Genomic DNA, 22,040 nt, shown 5'->3' on the forward strand with positions numbered 1-22,040 from the left:
GATGCACTGTTATGTTTTATGAGCCTTTGTTAGCTTACTCATCAAACAAACGGATTTTTTCGTCTTCGACTTAATGCCACCTTCGTATAATAGTTCCCAACAGATTATTATTACATCCTAATGGTATAATATCGACTGGCACTTTCTGTAAGCCGTCCTGCAGGTTTAAATTGTTTGCTTTTTGGAGTGCGCCGATGTTGTCGCTTTGAAAATATCGATCTATATCGGCTTGAAGGCATATTACGTTGCGTAGACAATGAACCTGGGATGAGAAGCTTGTGCAGGCCTCATTTTCCTGATGTTACCTATTACTATTAGAGTATTGGTATGTTATGATATTAATACGCACTGCATTCGCTAACGCAAACATTCTACACAAAAATACGAGATAGAAATTTAGCGAATACTAGCTATAGCAACATTGACAAACACATAGACAGACTTCAAGAAGCAAGATTGTCCAACTAAGTAGCGACTTCACCAGTTGACCGCAAAGTGGCGGAATCGTTACGGTGTTGGCGTTAATGATTCGGTAGTATCATCAGCCGTCTTCATTGCATCGTTTCATAATCATTTTAAGAAAGCGACGCCTAGCGGCTAATTAAAGCACTGTTCTCTGTTTTGCTCCCTTTATTTGAATATCTGCCGTCCGCGACCGATGCGGTAGTATTATATCTTCTGCTTATCTACTTAGTGGCGTTGATGTACAAATATACTATGCTCTGCAATCTGACGTGTCCATATTTGTGTGTGCGTGAGCCAATATAACGTGTGCTGTTCTGATATGCATGTGATTTTTCTGGTTTAGCCGGTTTCATAATCATTTCTTTTTCAGAAGATGACGGCTCAACCGCTATTTCGCAAATAGATAGGTACACACACAGGCACCGGCTATCAAGTACCCAGTAAATTTCCACCCTTTCCCGGAGCGTCTTATACTAACCACTTCTATTCAGCCAACGAGGGATGGTCGGCTGTGAGCTATGAACTGTTGGCGTCGGCCTTTCAATTTACTAATTACTGTCTTATGTTTAAGCAACGTTCGGCTCCTACCCGCGTAAGCTGTTTCCGCTGTCTGTATCGGCGTTCTCATTGCTGTCTACCTGTTTGTTTGATCGTCGGTGCGAATTGTCCAACTTGCGTGATGTGTGGCCATGGATGGTACGGCCATGCAGCGGCAGCAGGCACGAGGCGGAGGTTGGTAGATGCCGCTTCGGCTGCTGTGGCGATGGTGAAACTGGCAGCGGCAATACGGTCGTCAACGCCGTCACCACTGTGTTAGCACTGGTTGCCACCGCCTGCCATCACGGTATTCGGGCTGGCTACGTTTGGTGCACGTCGAGGGCGGATGCTGGCGCACTGCTGGTCGTAGCAGGGGCAAACAAAACGCGAAGCCGCCGTGTGTCGTGGACTGCGCTCGCTGAAACGATGCGCCTCCCATCAGCGCAAGGGCAGCCCGCCCAGAAGACGCCCTCCTCTCCGGACTGCCACCAAGGGCAACAAGCGTTGCGTTGCCCGGCCTGCCGGTAGCCCCTCCCACGAATACAGCGCACGCCCGCCCGGTCCAACTTCGCCCAACCTGCTGCTTCTCCTGGACCCCAGTAGGACAGAGCCCCGTTATTGTATTACCTTTAGCCCTAGCCCCCTGGAGGTGTTTGGAAAACAGGCTAAGGCGCCGGATGTTTGTTGGCAGTTTACTGAAAGGTGAGGCTTGCCTCCGGCACCAGCTCTACAAACAGGCTTGCACTTCTGCATCTACTGGCCCTTCTACGACTCTAACCCTATCTAGGAGAGGGCAGTCGACCATCGAACAACATCGCGGTAGGGGTAATTCTAATAAATGCAGATGCGCGAAAAATGTACAATTAATAGTGAAAAAAAGCTTACAATCTTTAGGCCCTGTCATGGCTGTTATTCTGGCCCAAAGCTGAACAACTAACCTATTGTTTGTCGTGCGCACGCAGCTGATTATCGCTCGTTACGGTCGTCTATCTCCGTTCCATGTCAGGTAATACTATTAGATGACTGTTGACTTCTGTTTCGAGTTCGATTGATCTTAAAGTGCATTCGGAAAGGAAGGTGCTGCGAAGTGAGTTCGATGAAGTGATTAACGACAACGACGACGATCACGGCAACAGTGCTAGTGCCCTTCAAGGATTGCCTGTATTGAAAAGTGGCTTTAATGAGGTTGTGAGGTGGCTTCGCCACGAGTGCTTGGCGACAGAAAGAGCCCGGAAGTGGACCCGCCAGCTGATTGGTCCGGCTCGCTAGGTTGTTCGGACCTCCACAGCGGTACCTCTATGGCGACATCATCTGAGCTGCCTGCGTTTCATACGCTTCATGGGTGAGTTCTGCTCTGTAGAGGAATTCGTCAAATGTGATGTATTCCAAATAACATCTCCAATTCGTGTCGGTCTATGCGAATATGGGAGATAGGGAGGGCAGCTGCGCGAATTTCGATCGAATGGGTTTCGTTCCTACGCATAGAACGACACAAATCACACGAAGTAGAGCGTGCTAGATTAGTGAATCGCACGGTAAAACGTGTTCCTCACCTACAGCAACTACAGGATATTTACCGGTGCGTTGATTTTCATGGTGTGCTCCAGATGGCACCACATTTCTGAAAGGAAATGGCACAAACGTAAATCCTACCCAATTCATGCTAGCTAAATAACTCCTAACAATGTGTAACGGCCACAAAAAGTAAGTCCGTTTACATGCCAGTTTCAAAACGTAAGTTCTAAAACTAAGGAGGTCGGTTGAATAAAGGTAGCCGAGTTTGAATCTCGCTTATGCCGAGTATATTCGTGTATCTAAATCATGTTTTAACCAACTAATATTTAGACGAGGGAAAGTGTGAAGTTAGAGCGTTTTTTTCCTTTTTATATTGGATGTAAGAACCCGAGCTGTGTACCGTCTACAGAGGTTATACACGAGGAGCGGGCACACTGTTGGATTTACAACCCAACCAAAATAATAAGTACTTATCTTTCTTCTCTGGCCTATCGGTAAGCGCACTGTGGTCTACCCTTGCCCACCTCTGAATCTACCCCATCCATCAGAGGATAGTCACGGTCGTTGTGGCTGATCAAACTTGGGTTTTCAATTAGCGCGTTATTTGCTTCTATAGTAAAGCTCTTCACCAAACCAAGCCCAGAACCAACTCCATAATTGGAGATGAATAAAAAAAAAAAAACGATCGAGTTATCTAGCGTTTATAATTCAGTCGCGTTTTATTGATGACCTGGCAATTTTTAACAAGGAGAATAGGTAATAACCAGACCCGCGTCTATTGTGACATTTATCATAGCGTTTAATAAACATGACCAAAGTCATTCATTTTGCATTCCACTGCAGGTACGACTTTCCTTTGAACTTAGGCACAACTTAATTCAGTTCTGAGCAAAAGAAAAAAAATTCACACTGCCAAAACGCCGTTTTCTGATCTCATGTCAGCTGTTGTTATTTACCAGTAGTCATAGCTTCGGTCTAGCTGGCGAAAGCCCAGTGATCATTGATAATGTAGTACTAGTAACAGTCAAACAGCCAATAACGAAGTTTTTTAAAAGCGCGACTCTAATATCTCGCTGGACACAGGAGATAATTTACACAATGCCTTCGACAGACTAATGATTGCTAGAGCAGGATGTTGATAATTTATTACTATTTGTATAAGATAACTAATATTTGCTCAGGTGCTCATCTCTCAGTCGCTGTGGGTCTAAGGTGAGATAATTTCGATAACTGGCCATCAACTAAGGCATTCGGGGAAGCAGGACGAAAACTTAGTTCGTTAACGTTTCTCAGTTTAAACTTCAATCAAAAAAGTAGTCGAACTGAATCACCGCAAAAGAAAATAACTTCACAGCTACTAACTTCAGATCTAGCGTCTTCCCGTGCCGATTTTTTTGTGATTAATTTGTTATTTCGTCACATTGAAGTTTTCAAAGAATGTCATTTTTCTGTGCGACGGAGGAAAATAATTGCTTGTAATAGCAGCATTTTTGTGATGTAAGTTAGGGGATCACGACTAGTTTACGTCAACGTCTAAACACTTGACGATTTGTTTCAGTACGTCATAAGAAACGGAAGTTCCCAATAGTTAGTTAGTAAGGCTCGCGTCACCCGAATAATCATTATCTAAAGGGATTCGTCCGTTGTGCGCGTCGGCTTAATGATTTGAAGATACGATTAGCCGTCACGTTTTATTCTGTCAAGAATTGTTAGGAACTGTAAATTTCGAAACGAAACTCAGCTAGCGCTATGGTAGTTTTTCTACAGATAATATTACTTAAATTAATACAGTATTGAGACTTCATAATGGATCCTTTAGCGCAAGGTGTTTGTGGCCATAACTACCACGTGTGTTCTCTAAGCGTGGATGTTTACTTCAAAGGACTCGAATCGGTGTCTCGTGCTTATTAAAACCAGCAGGTATATGCACGTGTTTGTGTGTGCCCCATTGTCCGCGGTTACCATCACTTGTTAGATCAACTAGGGTGTATTGCCATCAGACCCTTTTTTTTTCTAAGAGTCTAACATATTATGGAGGATTAATTTGTTATCTAGTTATATAGTTCCATACGAGCTTGTTTATTTTTAGCGACATGTCGATATGCGCGCTTTCTTGTCCCGGAGCTGAACAGATACTTGGCGCTCAGTATTTAAGGAAGTATTAGGCTCAGTATAAGGAAGCTTGATTGAAATGATACCCTTGCCCGTTTTTGTTGTTGCCCGTACTCACTTCGTTTCTGTCTTGCCATCTGACAGTCTCTATGATCTGAGCATCAAATCTGTATAAACGAAATCTTGACGCTTGAGGTCGTGTATCATGTGTGGGTTGCAGCTCTTCGTTCCCCTTGCGTCCACCCAAATTTATCCATAAATTTTTTCCATACCGCTGTTAGTCGGCAGCAGCTAGACATTGCAGCGCCAACGCGTAGTCGGTAGCGAGTTGTTAAATAAGAAAAATCTAACGGAAAACAAGAGGCAGTACTTGCATTATCTTGCAATCATTCATTTACTACCTTAACCAACGCGTCCAGCAGTCGGTATACTCATTTAGGAACACTTTTGGTCTGATAAGAAAACAAAGCAGCTCTCTCGATCGGTGTCGGAATATTGTTGATGTTATTATTGTCATTGGTCGCGTTGGCTCTGATCGTCGTCGTTGTGTGGATTAGCGCAATTGTGATCCGGCAATCTTTCTTGGGCACCGCACGAACTTCTACCGCCATTCCGGCCATCTTTTCCAATATTTCATAGTGTTGAACTTCTATATTCGCCTTTCGATACATTCAAATTCCAGAAGGTGCTGCAATCTATAGTCGAAAAGGAAAAAAATAGGTCTTATAGAGCCTGTTGTTGACTCTTACGTATGATGATGCCTATTGATGCAGAAGAAGAAGCGGTGCACAAACCAAAATCCAGGAACGGCCAGTCCGCTATCAGCCGATGTAGCTAGCTGTTTGTTGAAGTCTTGCGGTAGTTACTGCGGGGGAGGTTGACAGGCCACAATTCCAGCCACGACTCAACGAACATCACCTGAATGGGGTCCACGGGATCAACAGCAACAAATACAAAATCATACAGACTGCTAAAATCGTGCAACGGCAGTCACTTTCCCTAGCATTCTTCTGTGTCTGTATCATTCGGTTTTTCTTTGTCTCGTTCAGTTTCTTTCACGGAGTTAGTCTCCGGTCTGCGCTATGAACTTCGGATTCGCATATCCGAGTTTTAAGTTAAAGCTTTAATACTGACCACGGTAGTTATAACGGTTATAGCACCAGATGGAAGTTCAAGCTTCTCATCACTCCTTCAGTCCCTAAATTTGCGACTACCAAGATTTCTAGCGTTGCTCTCATGCTAAGTGTGTATGCTGTCATGTGCGTTGTTCCTTCATCTGATTGTCTGTCTGATGTGGTTCTGATCGATTGTCGTGGTCAGATTTACTCATTCTGAATAGACGCAACAGCTGTTACGACAACAATAACAAAATGAGACAGCAACTCAAACGCCTCGTTGCCGCATTTCGCCTTTTGCCTGTGCTACTGCTGCTGATAGTGACTTTGTAAGCACACTACGTTGTCATTTCATTTTTCATGCGTCTATGACCAAAAAACTGCCGCGCAGTCGCCGCTCTTACCCCACTGTTTCATCTCACGCACGCACGCACGCACGCACGCACATGATGGTGGCTGTGGTGTTAGCGGAAAGTGAAGGACAGTCATTTTAAGGACCGACTGTGGAGGTAGGGGTAGCCATCGAGAAGAAGCTTGACTGTGGCCGGCTAGCTAACTGACGTAGCAACGAAATCCCATCATTCTGCTATGGTGACGTTGATAAAACCTGTGTGTGTTGAATTTAGTCGAGTCGGCGATATCCATCTCTTGTTGGTTCCGCTATAGTCTCTCCTCCGACTTTCTAGGCAGGGCTCCATCGGTTCGAAAATATGGAACTGTAAATTGAGTGAAAATCAAACTTTATTCCACATCCACAATTGGGCCTGACAAAGCGGCAAGCGTTGAGTCTTGTGGCACGTATGTTGAGCTTTGTCGTTTACCGCACGATAAACTGCACAGAGTCGTCGTACGCAGTCGATGATGGGGTGCTTTCTAAAGGCATGATTCGTAATTTTCGATTATTCGTTCCCATCAGAATTATCACCGTTATCACCCTGGTCAACCCGTGATTAGTAACAGCGTCGGCTGGCGTTAACATTGTTAGTATATAAATAGACAGTAGTGAAATTGAGACTGGAAATAGGTAGATTTTAGCAGAAATTGTTAGAAATAACCTGATTTGTGTAAACATCACATCACTTTGCTTACCATTAGTGATTATATTGAAATATAAGTCGCTGAATGATAATTAATTGTTCCTCGAGTCTGAATCGATCGATCGATCGATCCTTGGAGCGGCAATTTGAAAAAAAGACAATTCACGGTAATACCGAGACGGTCTATATGCAACTCGCGCCCTGCGCTCGAGGTTGACTGATACGTGTTCCGTCAGAGGGGCGATGACAAGTTTCTAGACAACGTCAAGCTTGTTACAGCGAAGTAGTATGAATCCGTCTTACAAATTGCCAGTCTGGACCATATTTATCAGTGCATTAGAAGGCTATAGTTAGACAAGAACCACAAGAGGTAATCGTATCTACGTGTTGAAAGTTGAATAACACAGTATTTGAAAGTACGTTCTTATATAACCTGTGCTGGCAGTCTAATTAGTTTCTCTGCGCCTTGGACAATAGACTTGTGCCAAATGGGGCAAAGGCATTTACGATTAATGCCACTCGTATTCTTTGTACCTTTAGCGGTCGATAAACCCGTAGAACCCAAGTCCAGCTCATTGTTTGTCTGCTCTCTTAATTCAGTCCAGCTAAACGCAGTCCAGCTAAACGCAGTCCAGCTAAACGCAGTCCACATGTAGCTTCATGTGGTTTCCTCCGTATCAAACCGTATGTATCTAACAAATATGCTTATCTCATTGTAATTTCCTCATATGTTTTGTAATTTTCGAAAGCTCATTGCTCCTCGTCTATCGAAATCCGATCATTATCAAACGGTATCATGATGGATTGACTATAATTTGTGTGCGTTTTCAAACTCAGACAATAGATATCATCGAACAGATGAGTTCCACTTGTTCATCACCCGATTTTTTGCGCCCACCAAAAGTTACAGTTGACAGTAGCTGCACACGGACGTAGCAACAAAACGTTGGCTATAAGTGGCAAATGTGACAACTTTTTTTTCCCCCGGCGTCCAACAATGAGAGGCGACCAACACGCGTCTTCGCCTCGTTATCTCTTATTGCTGCAACGTTCTTTCCTTTTAAAAAAGACGTAACGCGACGCGAAGCAACGACAAAAAAAGGAGCATCCGAAAATCCGCCACACCGAAACCTTTATCATTTACGTCGGAGATAAAAATGGACGAAATCAGTCATCTAATTTCGTCTGCTCCGCGTGGTGAAGCGCACACGGCGACATAATCAGTTAGCAACGGAAGAGAGCTCGCAACGAAACAAGGCGTAGTCGCATGCCAGCCGCGGACCGTACGTCGCACAATAAATTCGATAACGCCTCAGATTAAATCACAACCTGTAGTGGTAATGATAATGGTAATAATGGCGATTTCTGTCTATCGCTGTTTAGGTTATATGACAATGTTGTTCTGCTGGTTCGGACGTATGCTGATTTGTCGGGCCTGTGCTTCGGATACAATTCGTGTGTAGAAGTGCTTGAAGTTTTTTGCTATGACTCTAATCTGAAGCGGTGCCAGTCGGGAGCTCGCTCACGCAAGCACCGAACGAAACGTTCGGGGGGGGGAAGGGGGTCACGATCGCTCGCGGACATTTTTGCCGAGCGACGAATTAAAGAGTGCTCTAAAAATGCATGGGGGTACTCAAAGACATTGCGACACGGCTATCTCTAGCCACTGACCATCTACTGTGATACTACTGAGTTTTTACTATCAGCAATATGTTTGTTGTTATACTCAGCTTTTTCTGTTTCAATCAATTATTGACAGCAGCAGCAGCAGCAGCAAGTCGACGGTGGCCGAATGGCAATCTATCCTCGGAAAGGAAAGGAAACGAAAGGAAAAATTCAATTATTGATTCTATGAGAATCGTGCTGCTCCTGTTCTAATTGCCTAAAAATAATAGTCGGTCGATAATGTTTTATAGGATTTTCTTTCATTGAAAACATTTGCTGGTTAACTGCACTTATCTACGGCGGATAGCAAATAGCGATTTGCAGTTGACGATGGGGCTGGCCATCGTGTTTAAATCGTTCACTATCGTTTGAGAGACGCAGAGAAAAAGCAAATAGACCGAAAATTTGCCCGTTCCATTCTAGTGACAAAAAGCGGGTTTTTCAATTAGCTAATCATTAGAGTCGTATTGATTACGTTGCTACTGAACACTCATTACTTCGTACGTTTCGTTGTGGATGTATATTTAATATTTACATTATACAGACAGATGAATTGACCATCGTTATGATCAACTCATCCGTTCCTGCTTCTGGCCCATTTTATACACATTGTAAACGAAGTTCATCTTCGAAATTCCAACACGCATCAAATCAAACAGAAGAAACTCAGTGTAGCAGCCATCTCAGGATCGCCGTCCGCCGGCAAACTGTTACACTTTCTGGCGCGGACCTTTAAATCACTCTTCGCTTCAAATAATATTAGCGTTTTCGCAACTCTCTTCCAGCGTAACACCGGCAATGGGAGCGCTGTTACCGTGCCCTTAACGTCTGTAAGTTTTTAAGATAGACAGCCTCCCTCTCAGTTCACAAGAGTGAGACGTCTGACAGAAAAAAGAAATACACACACACACACACACACACACGAACAATGTTTGCGTTTTGCGTCCGCGATCCGGCTCGAAATCTGATGCTTCCGAGACGCCTCTGAATGTTGACTGAGTGAGCAGTTTCACGCCGGTATACAGAGTGGCCCGCGCTCGTGAGTCGGAGACTTTCACCATCGTCCAAACGGTCGAGCGGGCTTAGTCGACCCCGTTGAATCACCCGTCATTCAACGTAGCTCCGAGTGAACTCAGCCTGAAGACGGTGTTACTGGACGCGACAAAAACGCGAAGATACCAATCAGGTAGCTGTTACTTGTAGATTTAGCAAAAAAAGAGACCAAAGACAAACGAACGAATGTACGAACGCTGCCCTATGCAACAAGCAGCGATTTGCACCACCAGCACGTTTCGACTCCCGCCACAGTCATATCATTTGAAAGATTTCGAATCTGTTTAGGTAAAGTGCCGGACGTGTGAATATTAAGAAAATCAACTGGCTTAATAGGCAGAAAAGACGATCCTCTCGTACTGTTTCTAAATCACTCGTCTTCTGCTTTGCTGTTTCGAACAAATAATGACGTCCCTATACCTTCGATGCCCATTAAGCACTACGCTGTTATGTGTGCTATCAACTAACTGTAAGTTGAATATCCTCCAACACCCGTGTCTTGTGAACTTACACAGGGGCTACCATTTTGATCTTCTGTCAGCCGCACTAATACGACGCCCCTACAAGCTGCTTTCACGTAAGTCATACAGGTACAAATCGCTTTCTGTAATATTACGAAAAAAGATATCCCTTCTTGATCCGATGCAGGTATGAATAAAGGCTGAGACGTCTAGCTGAGCCAAGTACAGATCAAATATACATAAGGAAATTCGCGACGCAAACGAGAAACGTGTCTTAGCCTGACTCGCTGCTAGGTTCATAGGCACGTCACAACATCCAGCGGCCAAAAAAACAGCTGATATGAACGATTTGAAATCGAATCAATATGATTTATCGAAAGGGTTGCCCCTTGGACCCCATCAAGCAAATAAAAACATGCGAGGTCCCCAAATCCACCTTCGAAGTAGGATAAAATAGAGGATATCAATAAGCTTAGGAAAACGGCATTAACAATGGTGATGATGATGATGATGATGATGATGATTAAGATAACGATAAATAGGGGACCCGGAGAAGTTGGATGACACCGCAATGGGGCAACAGTTTTCACATAAAGAAAACGTGATAAGATAAATACGGAACACATAAACGACGCGGCAATACCGTCGTGGTGACCTCAACACCAAAGATTATAACGACCGCCGAGACAACACTTTGCAAATCACGCTTATCCGAACCAGTTGAGTTGAGTGTACTGGCGTCAGCCAACGTATCAGACGTTGTTAAAGTCATTTTGTACTTTTACTTGTCGTCGCAAAGGTCTTGCCCCTCTCGTAATCTTTCCTGCGCGCCTTTTTGCTGTCCGATCTTGTGTATTTTTCTAAGGAGTGTGTGTATTTGTTTCGAGTAATCCCACCACGGGTACGTCCAGCCAGATTAACATGAACGTCTCACAGGTAATTGGGCATTTCTGTTAAGAGTGTTTCGCAACAGAAGTATAGGTGAGGTAAGAATGATTCTACATCCCTGTTTCGATCTTCTTCACCGAGTCGTGCGCCTGCAATGAGCTTTAATCCGTCAGAACAACCTGACCGACGCATTGAGTTAGCTCGAAGTTACAGACAAATAGCTCACTCAAGGAACTGAGTTTGGTCGTGAAACAGGCTTCATTGCAGAACCGCAGACACGATCTGGTTCGTAAATTTACGAACGAGCTCAGCTTAGATACACTTCATCGCCGGTTCGCAAATAAGCACTACGGCGTATACCTCGCCGGCAATACAAGAACGTTACTGGAGACGTGAAGTATCGAAAACTGAGCGAATAGTAGATCTCGACGTATGGCTAGCACAATTAATCGAAATTTTGTGTCTAGAAATTGGCTACTTTCGGCTATTGATATTTCGAGAACTACGCCAACGATGATGTTGCAAGCAACGGAAAGTATACGAGCTGCTTGTATAGTTAGTGTAAATGCACTACTCACAGCAGGAACGAAACAATCATAGATTGTATCTGTTGCTTGACGCCGGTACAGGAGCCGCTACACTCATGTCGTAGACGAACTGCTGTTGGCTTCCTATGGTGGCAGTTTCTTTTGGAGACTTCTTTTCTAGTAACAGCCACGATTCAAGTTCTTCAGTTCCCAGCCCACAGTCTGCCACGACCGCTGGCATATGCATTGGAGTGGCAGTATGTCGTATCGTTAGCTGTGTCGGGGTGCTCAGCTGAGCCCTGCTATGGTTATCTCGACTTCTCCCAATTTTTCGTAGCTCCTCTCCGTGCGTTCCTTCCACATTTAGCCGCATCTGCCTGGGAGCCTATAGTCTATCACAGCGCGACCCTCGTCTCCTAGGCGCAGCCGGACGTAGCTTGGAGCTGGCGGGAGTCGCCAATGGTACCACGAGCATCGCGACGGGTGGTAGACACATGTGCCGAGGTCAGTGTACTACCGAAAGCAGTGCCAGCAATGTGCATGTGTATATGCCGGCGATAAGGCTAGCTGATGCCGCAACACGACAATGAACGCGATGTACTCATGATGATTCGCTGATGCTGGTCGCGACAATGTCCGCCTCTTTGGACGGTAATGTGTCCCACGTTTTTGCTGTATTCGTCGCTGCAGCTACTGAATAAAACGAAATGAAACAACCACGACCACGACGACGACGACGACGACGACGACGACGACGACGACGACGACGACGACGACGACGACGACGACGACGACGACGACGACGACGACGACGACGACGACGACGACGACGACGACGACGACGACGAGGAGGAGAAGGAGGAGGACGACGACGACGACAACAAAATAAAACAAACGACAATACAGTAGCAAACATGGCGGCAGTGACCGCAACGGCGAGATGGCCGAAACAAAGAAAAGCTGAAATTGTCAGAGGCGCGTACATTAAAATTTAAATCAACTCAGGCAGACCATCAACGTCTCGAGATCAGTGACAGCGAGATACGTCACCAGCTTGTGTTTGCTCTCTCGTTTATCTGTGTGTTTGGCTGCAGGCTTAGGTTAAATTACAGTAACAAGCGCTACTAGCGAGTACGAGAATTTAAACAATAACAATTAATTTCATCCTGACGAATAGCCCACTCATAAACCGCGATTAAAATCAACTGCTTGATACGATAATATATTATAAGTAGAAAGCCACAATGTCATAAACGAGATAATAGAAAGAAAACCAGTTAATAACAGTTCGAGTTAATAACTATAACAGTTATTAAGTTGTACTATTATATATACATTTGCAATTTTCGTACGTCAAACTTAATAACGTTTACAGTTATTAACTGGAACTGATATTCGAACCAGCAATATATCGGTGGGAGATACAATTAGACCACGACGAGTGGAAGTGTAGCTGGATGTTTTTTCTTTTTTACTATGGATGAGATGAGACCAAGAAACCTTGGTGTTTTGATAGAACATTATTTCGTCTCAATTACGGTAGCTTTCTGGAAGAAGATGCGTTCGATCCCAAATCTCCGTATAACTCTACAGTATATTCGAAAGGGCCGCAGTTACGTTTTCTGTAAGAATCGCGCCCGATTCTTTTAAGCGTCCGAAGTTTTAAGAGAGACGATAGCGTTATTACTATTTCCTCAGTTGTTTTCCCAGGGTTAGTTGGCAAACGATTAATTTTTCTAGAACTTTGGCAAAAAGCGGGTCTTGGCGCCATTTACAGTGCTCCATAAATACGGATTATGCAGGTGCCACTGCATTGCCTCTGTGTATCATATGTATGTATATTATACACACATAATGATAAATTACCTCTCATTCCGGAAATTATTGAAAATTGTTAGCGTTTTCTATCTAAAAAACTGTAATCTATTCTGGCCAATCTCTCTCTCTCTCTCTCTCTCTCTCTCCCTCTCTCTCTCTCTCTCTCTCTCTCTCTCTATATATATATATATATATATATATATATATACTATACATTCTGTATAGATTTGGTTTTGTCATTGCCTCTGATTTTCTGAGAGTGATACCTATGCAGTGTCGCTGCATTCACTGCCTAGATGCCTCCGTTGTCCTATAATTACATTGTATATCATAACAACACGTGTGGGTCGTAGAAGCTACCGTGGGATAGCGATTAACATAGCGCTAAGCCAGAAGGTATCAACAAAGGACAACTGTTAGAAGAAGGAACACTCCGAGTGTCTAGTAAATGTTAAAAAGAACTAAATCAGCGGGAAGGCTTATTCCTAGGTTAATTTAACGCTAAAGAACATTTTGGTTATATGTACAACACACGACTCCCCTCAAGCTTATACTCAGACATACACAGATATCGCATAATGGCTCGTATATCATCTCCATATTATCTCTCTATATATATATATATGTGTGAGCAAAAAACGGTAGCAGACAACTGGGCTATACCAGTGTGGCACTATTGCTGATACTGAATGCTCTGCTCATAGTAGCCCCTTGCTCAGCGGGATGTCCCCTTTTATCAACGATGTTAATATGGATTTACACTCTTGTCAGAGTGTCCTGTCATTGGCGCGGCTTGGCACTAGTTGATCCTACGCAGAAACAACGACGACGGAGTCGACGTAAAAAGCAACAGCAATAGAAACTAAGCTATGAGACTATTGGATCGGTGTTTGACAACTGGTCGCGTTCTATGCGCCTAACTAGTCAACTGTTCAGTCACGACAACAGTCGGAATAGAGAGCGACGGATGGCCTGCAAAAGATTTCTGCAGGTGGTTACGTTACTGAAAAGCAATATCGCGACTGTTTTGCGTCGTCGGTGTTTGCGTCCTCTGTGACATGCAGATAGCGAAGATAGCAGGTATTAGAGCTTTTCCATTTTCGGGCTCTGTTGTTCGTCATCGATAGTTGCCAGAGTCGCCAATAACAGCCTAGCTTTGTCATCACCACGAAGTATTTGATGGCTGATCTTCAGCTATCTCTATAGATACAGTACGCGTTGCACTGCCGCCGCTATATAGATGAAGACTGTTGACTGTAACGCTGCAACATAACTAAGTGCTAGATGAAAAAAGTAAATATAAACAATGAATAGAGCATTATTGACGGGTTTGAATGACGTTGAATTGGGGGGGGGGGGGGGGGGGGGGTTCTAGTTCAAGTCTTGCCATTGACGTACGTGGACTGTGTGTGGGTGTGTGTGTGACTAATACAAAAAAATGTTGTGAGCTTTTCGGGATGGAACAAAATTTGACCCTTCGAATACGTAATGTCCTGTCGTAAAAGGGATTTTGATATTTTAGGTGTTTTACGAGTCACTGGAAAAGATCACAATGTTCCATGTCCTGTGCATATTTTTTGAAACGCGCGAACACAGCGTCAACGTGCTAAAGAGACATCTGTTTGTATCGATCTCTTTTGTGCATGTCGCTTTTTTTCGGTCAAAATCATTTTTCACTATGGTGTAGTCAGTCCCAGAGCAATACGACCCTTTTTACGCTTGTCCTGCTAATACCGTTCTGTGTTTTATATATATATATATATATACTATACGAAAATGCTTTCCATGAGGTAGAACAAAAAAAGAAAAATTCATTCTATGTGTTGCAATACAAAATCTAAGTCAGTCGAACAGCGAGCGATGCCATTGGGCTCAGTATATCAATTCTGCCCAATGTTCGTGAATGTCCCATGCAAAGCACCTAGAATCACCCTTCTGTGAGATCAGCCAACACCAACCCATCAACGACAGTTGTCCCAACACTACTCAATGGGGTATTCTCAAGAGAATCGGTGGCCACGTCGGCCAACGACTTGAAAATTTACTGAGATCTATTGTGTTTCCACGCACACCGCATATCGTATCCGTTATGGCTCTTTTAGCAAATATATACAAATGCTACGTTCGTGGCAAGTCACCATTTTCCATTTGTATCTAGCCGATAGCTGACTGGAGGCAACAGAATCGTTCAAGCGGCACCGTAGCGTAGGCAAAAAGCTTAAGTCGGCAATTCTTTCTTTACGAAACCAAAAGAGAAATACACCCCACAGGCAATCCACAAAATCGGCATCACCTAAAATTTTACCTAATTTTCAAGGGCCTGACAAAAACCGAGTCTCCTATCCAAAATAAAGCTTTATTGATGATGATGATGATGATGATGATAATCTTGATTATATCAATTCTTGCTAGCGTAATAGTAAATGTTTCGAATGATGGATTGATTTTTGATTACGGCAAACAATAACGGCGATACACAAACAAAGCACAGGGCAGCTGGACCGACGTAACGGTCCGATTCCATACCTAGACGAACTAGTTTCCTTCTTGATGTTGCCGAGGCGGTCGGCCAATGTCGGTCATTTTTATGGCCATCTTACTGTCGCCGGCGCAACTGCTGTTGTCCCCAGTTCGGTTGAGCTTCTTAAGCGCGACTTCTTTTATTGGTGATTTAGCCCCAGACTGTGCGGCAAGCGCTGACCTACCCGCAAAACAAAGCGACGACTTGGCCACGTACCCCGTCCCTACGATTATGACAATGTTTGACTTGTCCTACGAGTCGAAACGGTTTTGAAGGTGTGCCGCACGGTATCGTGAACCGATCTGGTGAAAAAATGCCGTCAAACCAATAGACAACGAACCGACAGAATCCATGAACGTGAACGAGGGCTGATTGAAGCTATCCTACAAGAAACACATATATGTAACTTATTTTACTGTGTACGATGTTTGTTGGTTGAACTCGAGATGGATGACTTCGATATTTTACGGAATGACTGTCAGATAGGGAATAGTTGTGTCGTCTGGTAGAATTGGTCGGGCGAATTGGTGGTGCCTACTCGCGTCAAAATAGGGTTGATGTCATTATCACGACGACGATCGGCTACGGGACGGCAGATAGGCGAACGGCTGAAAGCACACGGCGAAAACCAGAGAGCGAAGGAGATAAAACGAGAATGGAGAAATATTCATTCACGGTCACAACTAATGGAATTGGCATCATACACTTGCAGAAAAGATGTAATGGCCGGCATTTCTGAGCTAACGGCTTTGTCGCAATGATAAGCATAGAGTCATCGAAATAACGACTGGTCACAACTACCTCGACACCAAGTATTTGTTACACCGATCCCGTAGTCAGACACAGGAATTAACATATTGTTCAGGTGAGCCACTCATTTAGACTGTGCATCGACGTTTGGAAAAGCTAAAAATCCATTTTCGGAGACAATTGCCGTCCTATAGCGTAGCATTTTTCGAGCCGACGTCAGCGAGCCTTCTGTATAATTTACGAAGCTTCAAATCACGTTTAATTACTACTTACAGAACTTATAAGAAAAACAGACAGTTCGGTAGTTTTGGAACTTCTAAACGGGACCTTAATTTCGGAGGAGGAAGAGACAATAGTGGAAACAACAACAACAAAGGTCCCTTTTTTAACTTACTTTGTCCCGTATTGATTTCAATAACGCAAAAGAAAGTTATGCTATTTGCTAGCTTGCTATGGGAATTCTAGGTGTGAATTAACGTCGTCAGTTGTCTTTTCTAGGTTAGGTTAGGTTAGGTTAGTACGTACGTAAAGTGAACGGAACATTTCTATCGACGTCACATCTGGCCACCAGTTACCGATCCCAACACCTTGCACCAGACAATACCAGTTATGTTGAGAGTAACAACTACTGTAATAGGTCTATATATGTCTTTATTTCAGTCTTCCGTTTTTTCGGGAACGGCCTAACGAGCCGGTGACTGGCAGTTAACTCAGAAGCAGGACGTCATTGCTAACTTCGACTCATACTATCATCTATTCACATAAGTAACAGAATATTTGCCATTACTTTATTCGTGGTGTTATGTTATATATATACATAGGCTGGTTTCCAAAAAGGCTAGGTTTTGTGTTCGTACGGTGCCTGAAGGCGAGTATATGATGGCAAGGGATAGCTTCGGCTAGAACGGCGCGTTCTGTTAAATTGTGCCGACGTATCAGATACATTTCATACTTATTCCTCCACTTTACTGGTGTTGCTGTATATGTTTGTGCTTTAAAAGTTTTCTGGTTTTACAGCCAACTATTAACATAAGTTACAAGGCACACGTGGCTACATTCGTGCTTCTCCAAAAGAAACGTCCAATCGGCAGGTCAGCTTCTCCTCTGTATGCTTTAAATTCGAAAATTTACCAGAAGACAAAAAAGACCACATCTCCTAGATCCTGTTTAATAAAGTATGCATATTCAATACGCTTTACCGCAAAGAAGTCATATTTCTTTTACTTCATCTTGTTTTGCTACCTAATGTCGAAATACCGCCAGACATTCAAACGTACCAGTTCCGTTTCGAATTAGCTATAATCGTTGACTAAAGCGCCACCTGCGCCCTTTTTGCTATTGGACAGCTTTTATTTTAATTCTACTAATTCTATTTTAATCTTTACGCGAGATAAAAAATTAATTCTTTTTCTAATAGAAATAACATCGAACAGCAGCCAACAACACTCGTAACTTAAGAGCTGTTTTCCTAATAAAGTTTAAATGTGGGGCTATTTTGGTATTTGTGAACCATTGTGGGGCATTTTTTCGAATGGGCCACAAGTTGCTGGCCTCCATTCACGACCAATCAAACCAACACGCTCTATGGGAAAAAATCTGTCTGTTCTCTAGGGGCAAAAATATCTGTTAAATAGGTTCGATATTCCGTGCAGATTTTCGCAACATGAAATTGGCCAATAAGCACAATCCAAGTGGAATTAGCTTGGACAAACCCACGAACCTATACTTTTACTAGTAGAATAAATATATGGTACAGTGTCTCCATAGCAATATATTCTAACGTATATCGTAACATATTCGAGTGGACGCCAAAGAGATAACTGGAAGCTTTGCTGGATCTAATTTAGCACGAAAGGGCGCTTATTTTAATTATTAACGGATTTTCTAATGATTGCTAAGCTCCATTTTCTTTAAAGGTCAGATTCGGACGCTGCGTTTGGCACTCTTCTTTTTCACTATCAAGAAGCCACCGCTGTGTTTTTCCTCCGCTAAATTCAGCAAAGACAACATTTGTCTTCTTGCCTTACACCGTCATCGACAACGAAGCTTCTAGGGAATCGTGATACTGTCAACAATAACAATCAGCCGCACGGTCAGTCATAAGAAGACTGTTAACAGATTAGTGTGAATCGGCAAATTGTAGAAGGGTGGAGCCGGTCTGTCCTTCTAACTGTTCCGCTTGTTTCACGATTCGTATGTTTAGCATTATAATAAACTCAATGGTCGTGGCGTAATTTGGGAGCGGCCTATCGTTTACGCTACTGGCTGACTGATTTATTTCACGTCCAGTGACACCTATTGCTCAAGGCTATAGCATCCGATTGCTTACTGCCAGTGTATTACGAACGAATAAACTCGTATCTTCAATTCACGTATACTTCGTCCTTGCGAAGATAGGAGCTTCATTCCCATAGGAAATCCTAAACGTTTCGTGCGTGTGAATTGGTAATAATTGTCTTTTAGTAATTGAACCGCAGGCAAATTAATGGACACATCCTACCAATGTCTGCGCTGTAGCGTATTCTGAGCATATGCCAAAGTGTGTTTGTATAAACTTTTGAATGAGTTCACTCGTGAGGAGCTTTTGCCTACATCTTCTCATTCATAGTAGATAGCGACCCGCATCTCACCGGATAGCTCTCCTCCTGAAGTGTTCTTCTTCTCCTCTATCGATTAGACTAGGAAGGCCAGCTTCAACAAGTGTACCTGATACTGGTGCATCGCATTTAGTTTAAAAACGTTACGCTTTAAACTTGATCTGGCTACGTTACAGCAAAACTTCGGTATGCGAAGCCTCGGATTGTCCATGTTTTTCTCTTCCTCCGGACAAACTGACGCGTGTCGCTAATCAGCCGTATTTTCATCTGTTCATTTGAACATTAGCGTGATGGGAAGCGGGACGAAAGCTCGATTGACAAACAAGGATGGTCGAAACAATCAATTTGGACGAACCGCTCCCGAGCAAGTCAGGCCGAAGGAGCAAGCACATGCGAGTAACTTGCTTGTTTGACCGGCCTCAGTCAACGTACTTGCACCGAATTTTCAGATCGAAACAGACGACACTGGGAACGCGCTGTGTTACGAGGCATCAAGGAGGATTTATGGAACCGCATCTCCTAATAGGCGCAATGCTTACCGTTACTGTACAAGTAACATGGCGTAGAGCAATCAGGGCCGAGTTAAGTGCTCGTCGTCCCACTCCTCACAGAGGAGAATTAAATACATAAAAAAAAGACGTTTGCAGGCCGAAAAGACAGATATATGATCGGCATTGGCATATTCAGTATGACATCGGATATATGGTACTGCATTCGTACGTAAGCCTCTATGTAGAGCTGTATATATCTGAAGCGGGGTGAAGTCTGGTAGTAATAGTTCTCGTCTCAAATCACTGGAGTAAAGTTTTACCATACGCAAAACAAGCATCTTTGTATGAAAACCATATCCGTGTACAACTAACCAAAAGTTCACTCATCTTGGAACAGCTATCTTTTTAGGCGCTCACTTCGGCAGCGACTCACTCGATCGAGGAGGCTTATCAGCCGGGCCACGACAGGTCTATTTGAAAGTGTTAGGCGAGTCCCCACTGATTTGATTTTCCAGTAATACTGATGTGATATTTTCTTCGAAAGAGCACACGATCCCCTACTCAAAGTTTGACTCAAAATTGCGACAAACAGAGGCTGGTTGCGGTACGTCGTAGCCATCAGTTACCCCGTCAACTTCGATTGGCAGATGACTCGTCTGTAAAAGTATATGGTTTTCTATGCGCTGCCGGCTGAGGTTCCGCTGTATTGCGTCTCCTAAATGATGCAACGATAGGCCTTCCATGTTACCATCGTGCTTTTTAGCGTCGTATGAGTACGTTGACAGTCGTTAATTGTGCTACAAGGCGGTAAAATGATTTGCTGATGTTAAGGACATCATGAGATTTTAGTCGCAAGGAACCGGGTTAGGGGTTGTTTTTATTGACGATTCAAAGATTTGTGCCGCTAATTCTAAACGAAATAATAATATATAAAATACTACGAAATAGGTGGGCCACGTGGAAAAAGGAACATTACATTTCTTCCGCTCGTAGCGAATAGCACTTCTAGACTTCGGTAGTTGCAAAAGTAAAATCAATAGACAGCTATAGGTCAAGGAAACGTCACACTTTGAGAAGACTGAAATCTTCTCAAAGTTATCGATTTTTTCATCTACGAACCAAAATTATACCGTGGCCTTGCGTCGGTAAAACGTGAGCGGGTACCGCGGCCGACATATTCGATGGAGGTATCATTTTCGCTAAATCAAGTAGACCTGATATATCCTTTTCGCGCTCTTCTACGTAGAGTTGATGGAATTACGATTTTGTAATGAGGAAACACTGATTGGCTCTCATTTTGTGTGGTTTATCTCCGCTACCCAGGAAATCCTCCTGGGTCCAGACATTAGATTTGCATACATATAAACAAATGTAAGACGTCGGTGATACCGAAAAATGGTTGTTAATATTCAAGACAGATTTTTGCGTGCGAGCGTTTTTGGCGCATTTTTATTGATGTTAGTGAGTTGCTGCCAACAGGTCCTCGAAATGTCTTTGATATATTTTACGATTAATAATTATATCGTTATTTCCGCTAATGATAAATTTATAAAAATAAAAAAAAAATAATTCGAGCATAAGGACATTTTTTTCGGCAGCCCGCATCCCGTGTACTGGTGTCGTCAAACTAGAGACTGGTTCATTATCATAAATGTCTCTAGGGAAAAGAAGTTTATCTCAGATAGTTCGTGTAAGACTTTGCAAATGTCTAATAGAGACTGCGTTTGGTGTAAGAAACGTTCGCGCGAACATCTGATTCTAGTTCGCTTAAGCAACTGGAGGAGGTTGGCAATGCCATGAGAAACGTACCTCGCGAGTTACGACAAATACTAAATTGATTCCTTAGAGTGTCTTTCTCATTTGTTTAGCAATGCTACAGGCAAATAGCACTATGCCCACCTCACACTACGGTTCGTGCCACTGGCACGGAAGCTGAAATCGATCCCCATGTGTAAATACGAGGGCTTAAAGTAGGCACCGTCTGCGCTAGATAAGTCAATCTTCTCGCAGCGTCATCAAGTGACTTGTTTTTTCGTCGTTTGCAATTTACCTAGCGCCAGCACAGAGAGAGACAAACGACGGTGGCACGAGCAGCAAGATACTTGCCGGAAATTAGCGATCAAATAATCTATAGAACTGTGAGTTTGAAATAGTATTGGCAATATATAACGTTTTTCCCTGCTTTTTGTCTCTTTCCTCTCTCCGGTTCGCTGCGCTTATCGTCACTCTCATCAATCGATGGGTGACTGACTGTGTGTATTCCTTCTATATGATGACCGAATAATTTCACGCTCGTACACACTCTACACTACACACTAAGCCAAGGCATGAATTATCTAAATAATTTCCTTTCATGACCAACGAAGAAGAAACACACGACGAAGTCGGCAAATCCGAAGCATACGAGGTCGCCGGACGACGAAGCACCGCGGCTAAAAATTCGCGGCATCGGTACTGCCCCAGCCATTCGGATTGACTCGACTCACCC

General features: G+C 43.5%; 1 protein-coding gene and 1 long non-coding RNA gene across 5 annotated transcripts in view; one reads left to right on the top strand and one right to left on the bottom strand.

Moving 5' to 3' along the window:
* Window positions 1-1,172: 1,172 nt before the first annotated feature.
* LOC111250661 (uncharacterized) overlaps window positions 1,173-22,040 on the top strand; it is a 136,534-nt gene continuing 115,666 nt past the window's right edge. The window contains exon 1 of one of the 2 annotated variants that reach the window (XM_022806211.2): window positions 1,173-2,344. In XM_022806211.2, the coding sequence (XP_022661946.1) occupies window positions 2,301-2,344 (44 nt within the window). In that variant the 5' untranslated portion in view covers window positions 1,173-2,300. Of the gene's footprint in view, window positions 2,345-17,167; window positions 17,230-22,040 lie in introns of those variants that run through there. The other variant, XM_086990738.1, reaches the window with a different exon arrangement.
* On the bottom strand, window positions 5,000-11,983 carry LOC147755413 (uncharacterized). 3 transcript variants are annotated; one of them, XR_015328885.1, is made up of 2 exons: window positions 11,427-11,983; window positions 5,000-5,547 (listed from the first exon to the last, which is right to left on the bottom strand). It is a non-coding gene; the product is annotated as an uncharacterized LOC147755413 (long non-coding RNA). The 3 variants fall into 3 exon arrangements; XR_015328884.1 differs by lacking the exon at window positions 11,427-11,983 and adding an exon at window positions 6,149-7,858; XR_015328886.1 differs by lacking the exon at window positions 11,427-11,983 and adding an exon at window positions 5,764-5,956.

The sequence above is a fragment of the Varroa destructor genome, unplaced genomic scaffold (genome assembly GCF_002443255.2).
Source record: "Varroa destructor unplaced genomic scaffold, Vdes_3.0 BEIS01000005.1, whole genome shotgun sequence".
Taxonomy (NCBI): domain Eukaryota; kingdom Metazoa; phylum Arthropoda; class Arachnida; order Mesostigmata; family Varroidae; genus Varroa; species Varroa destructor.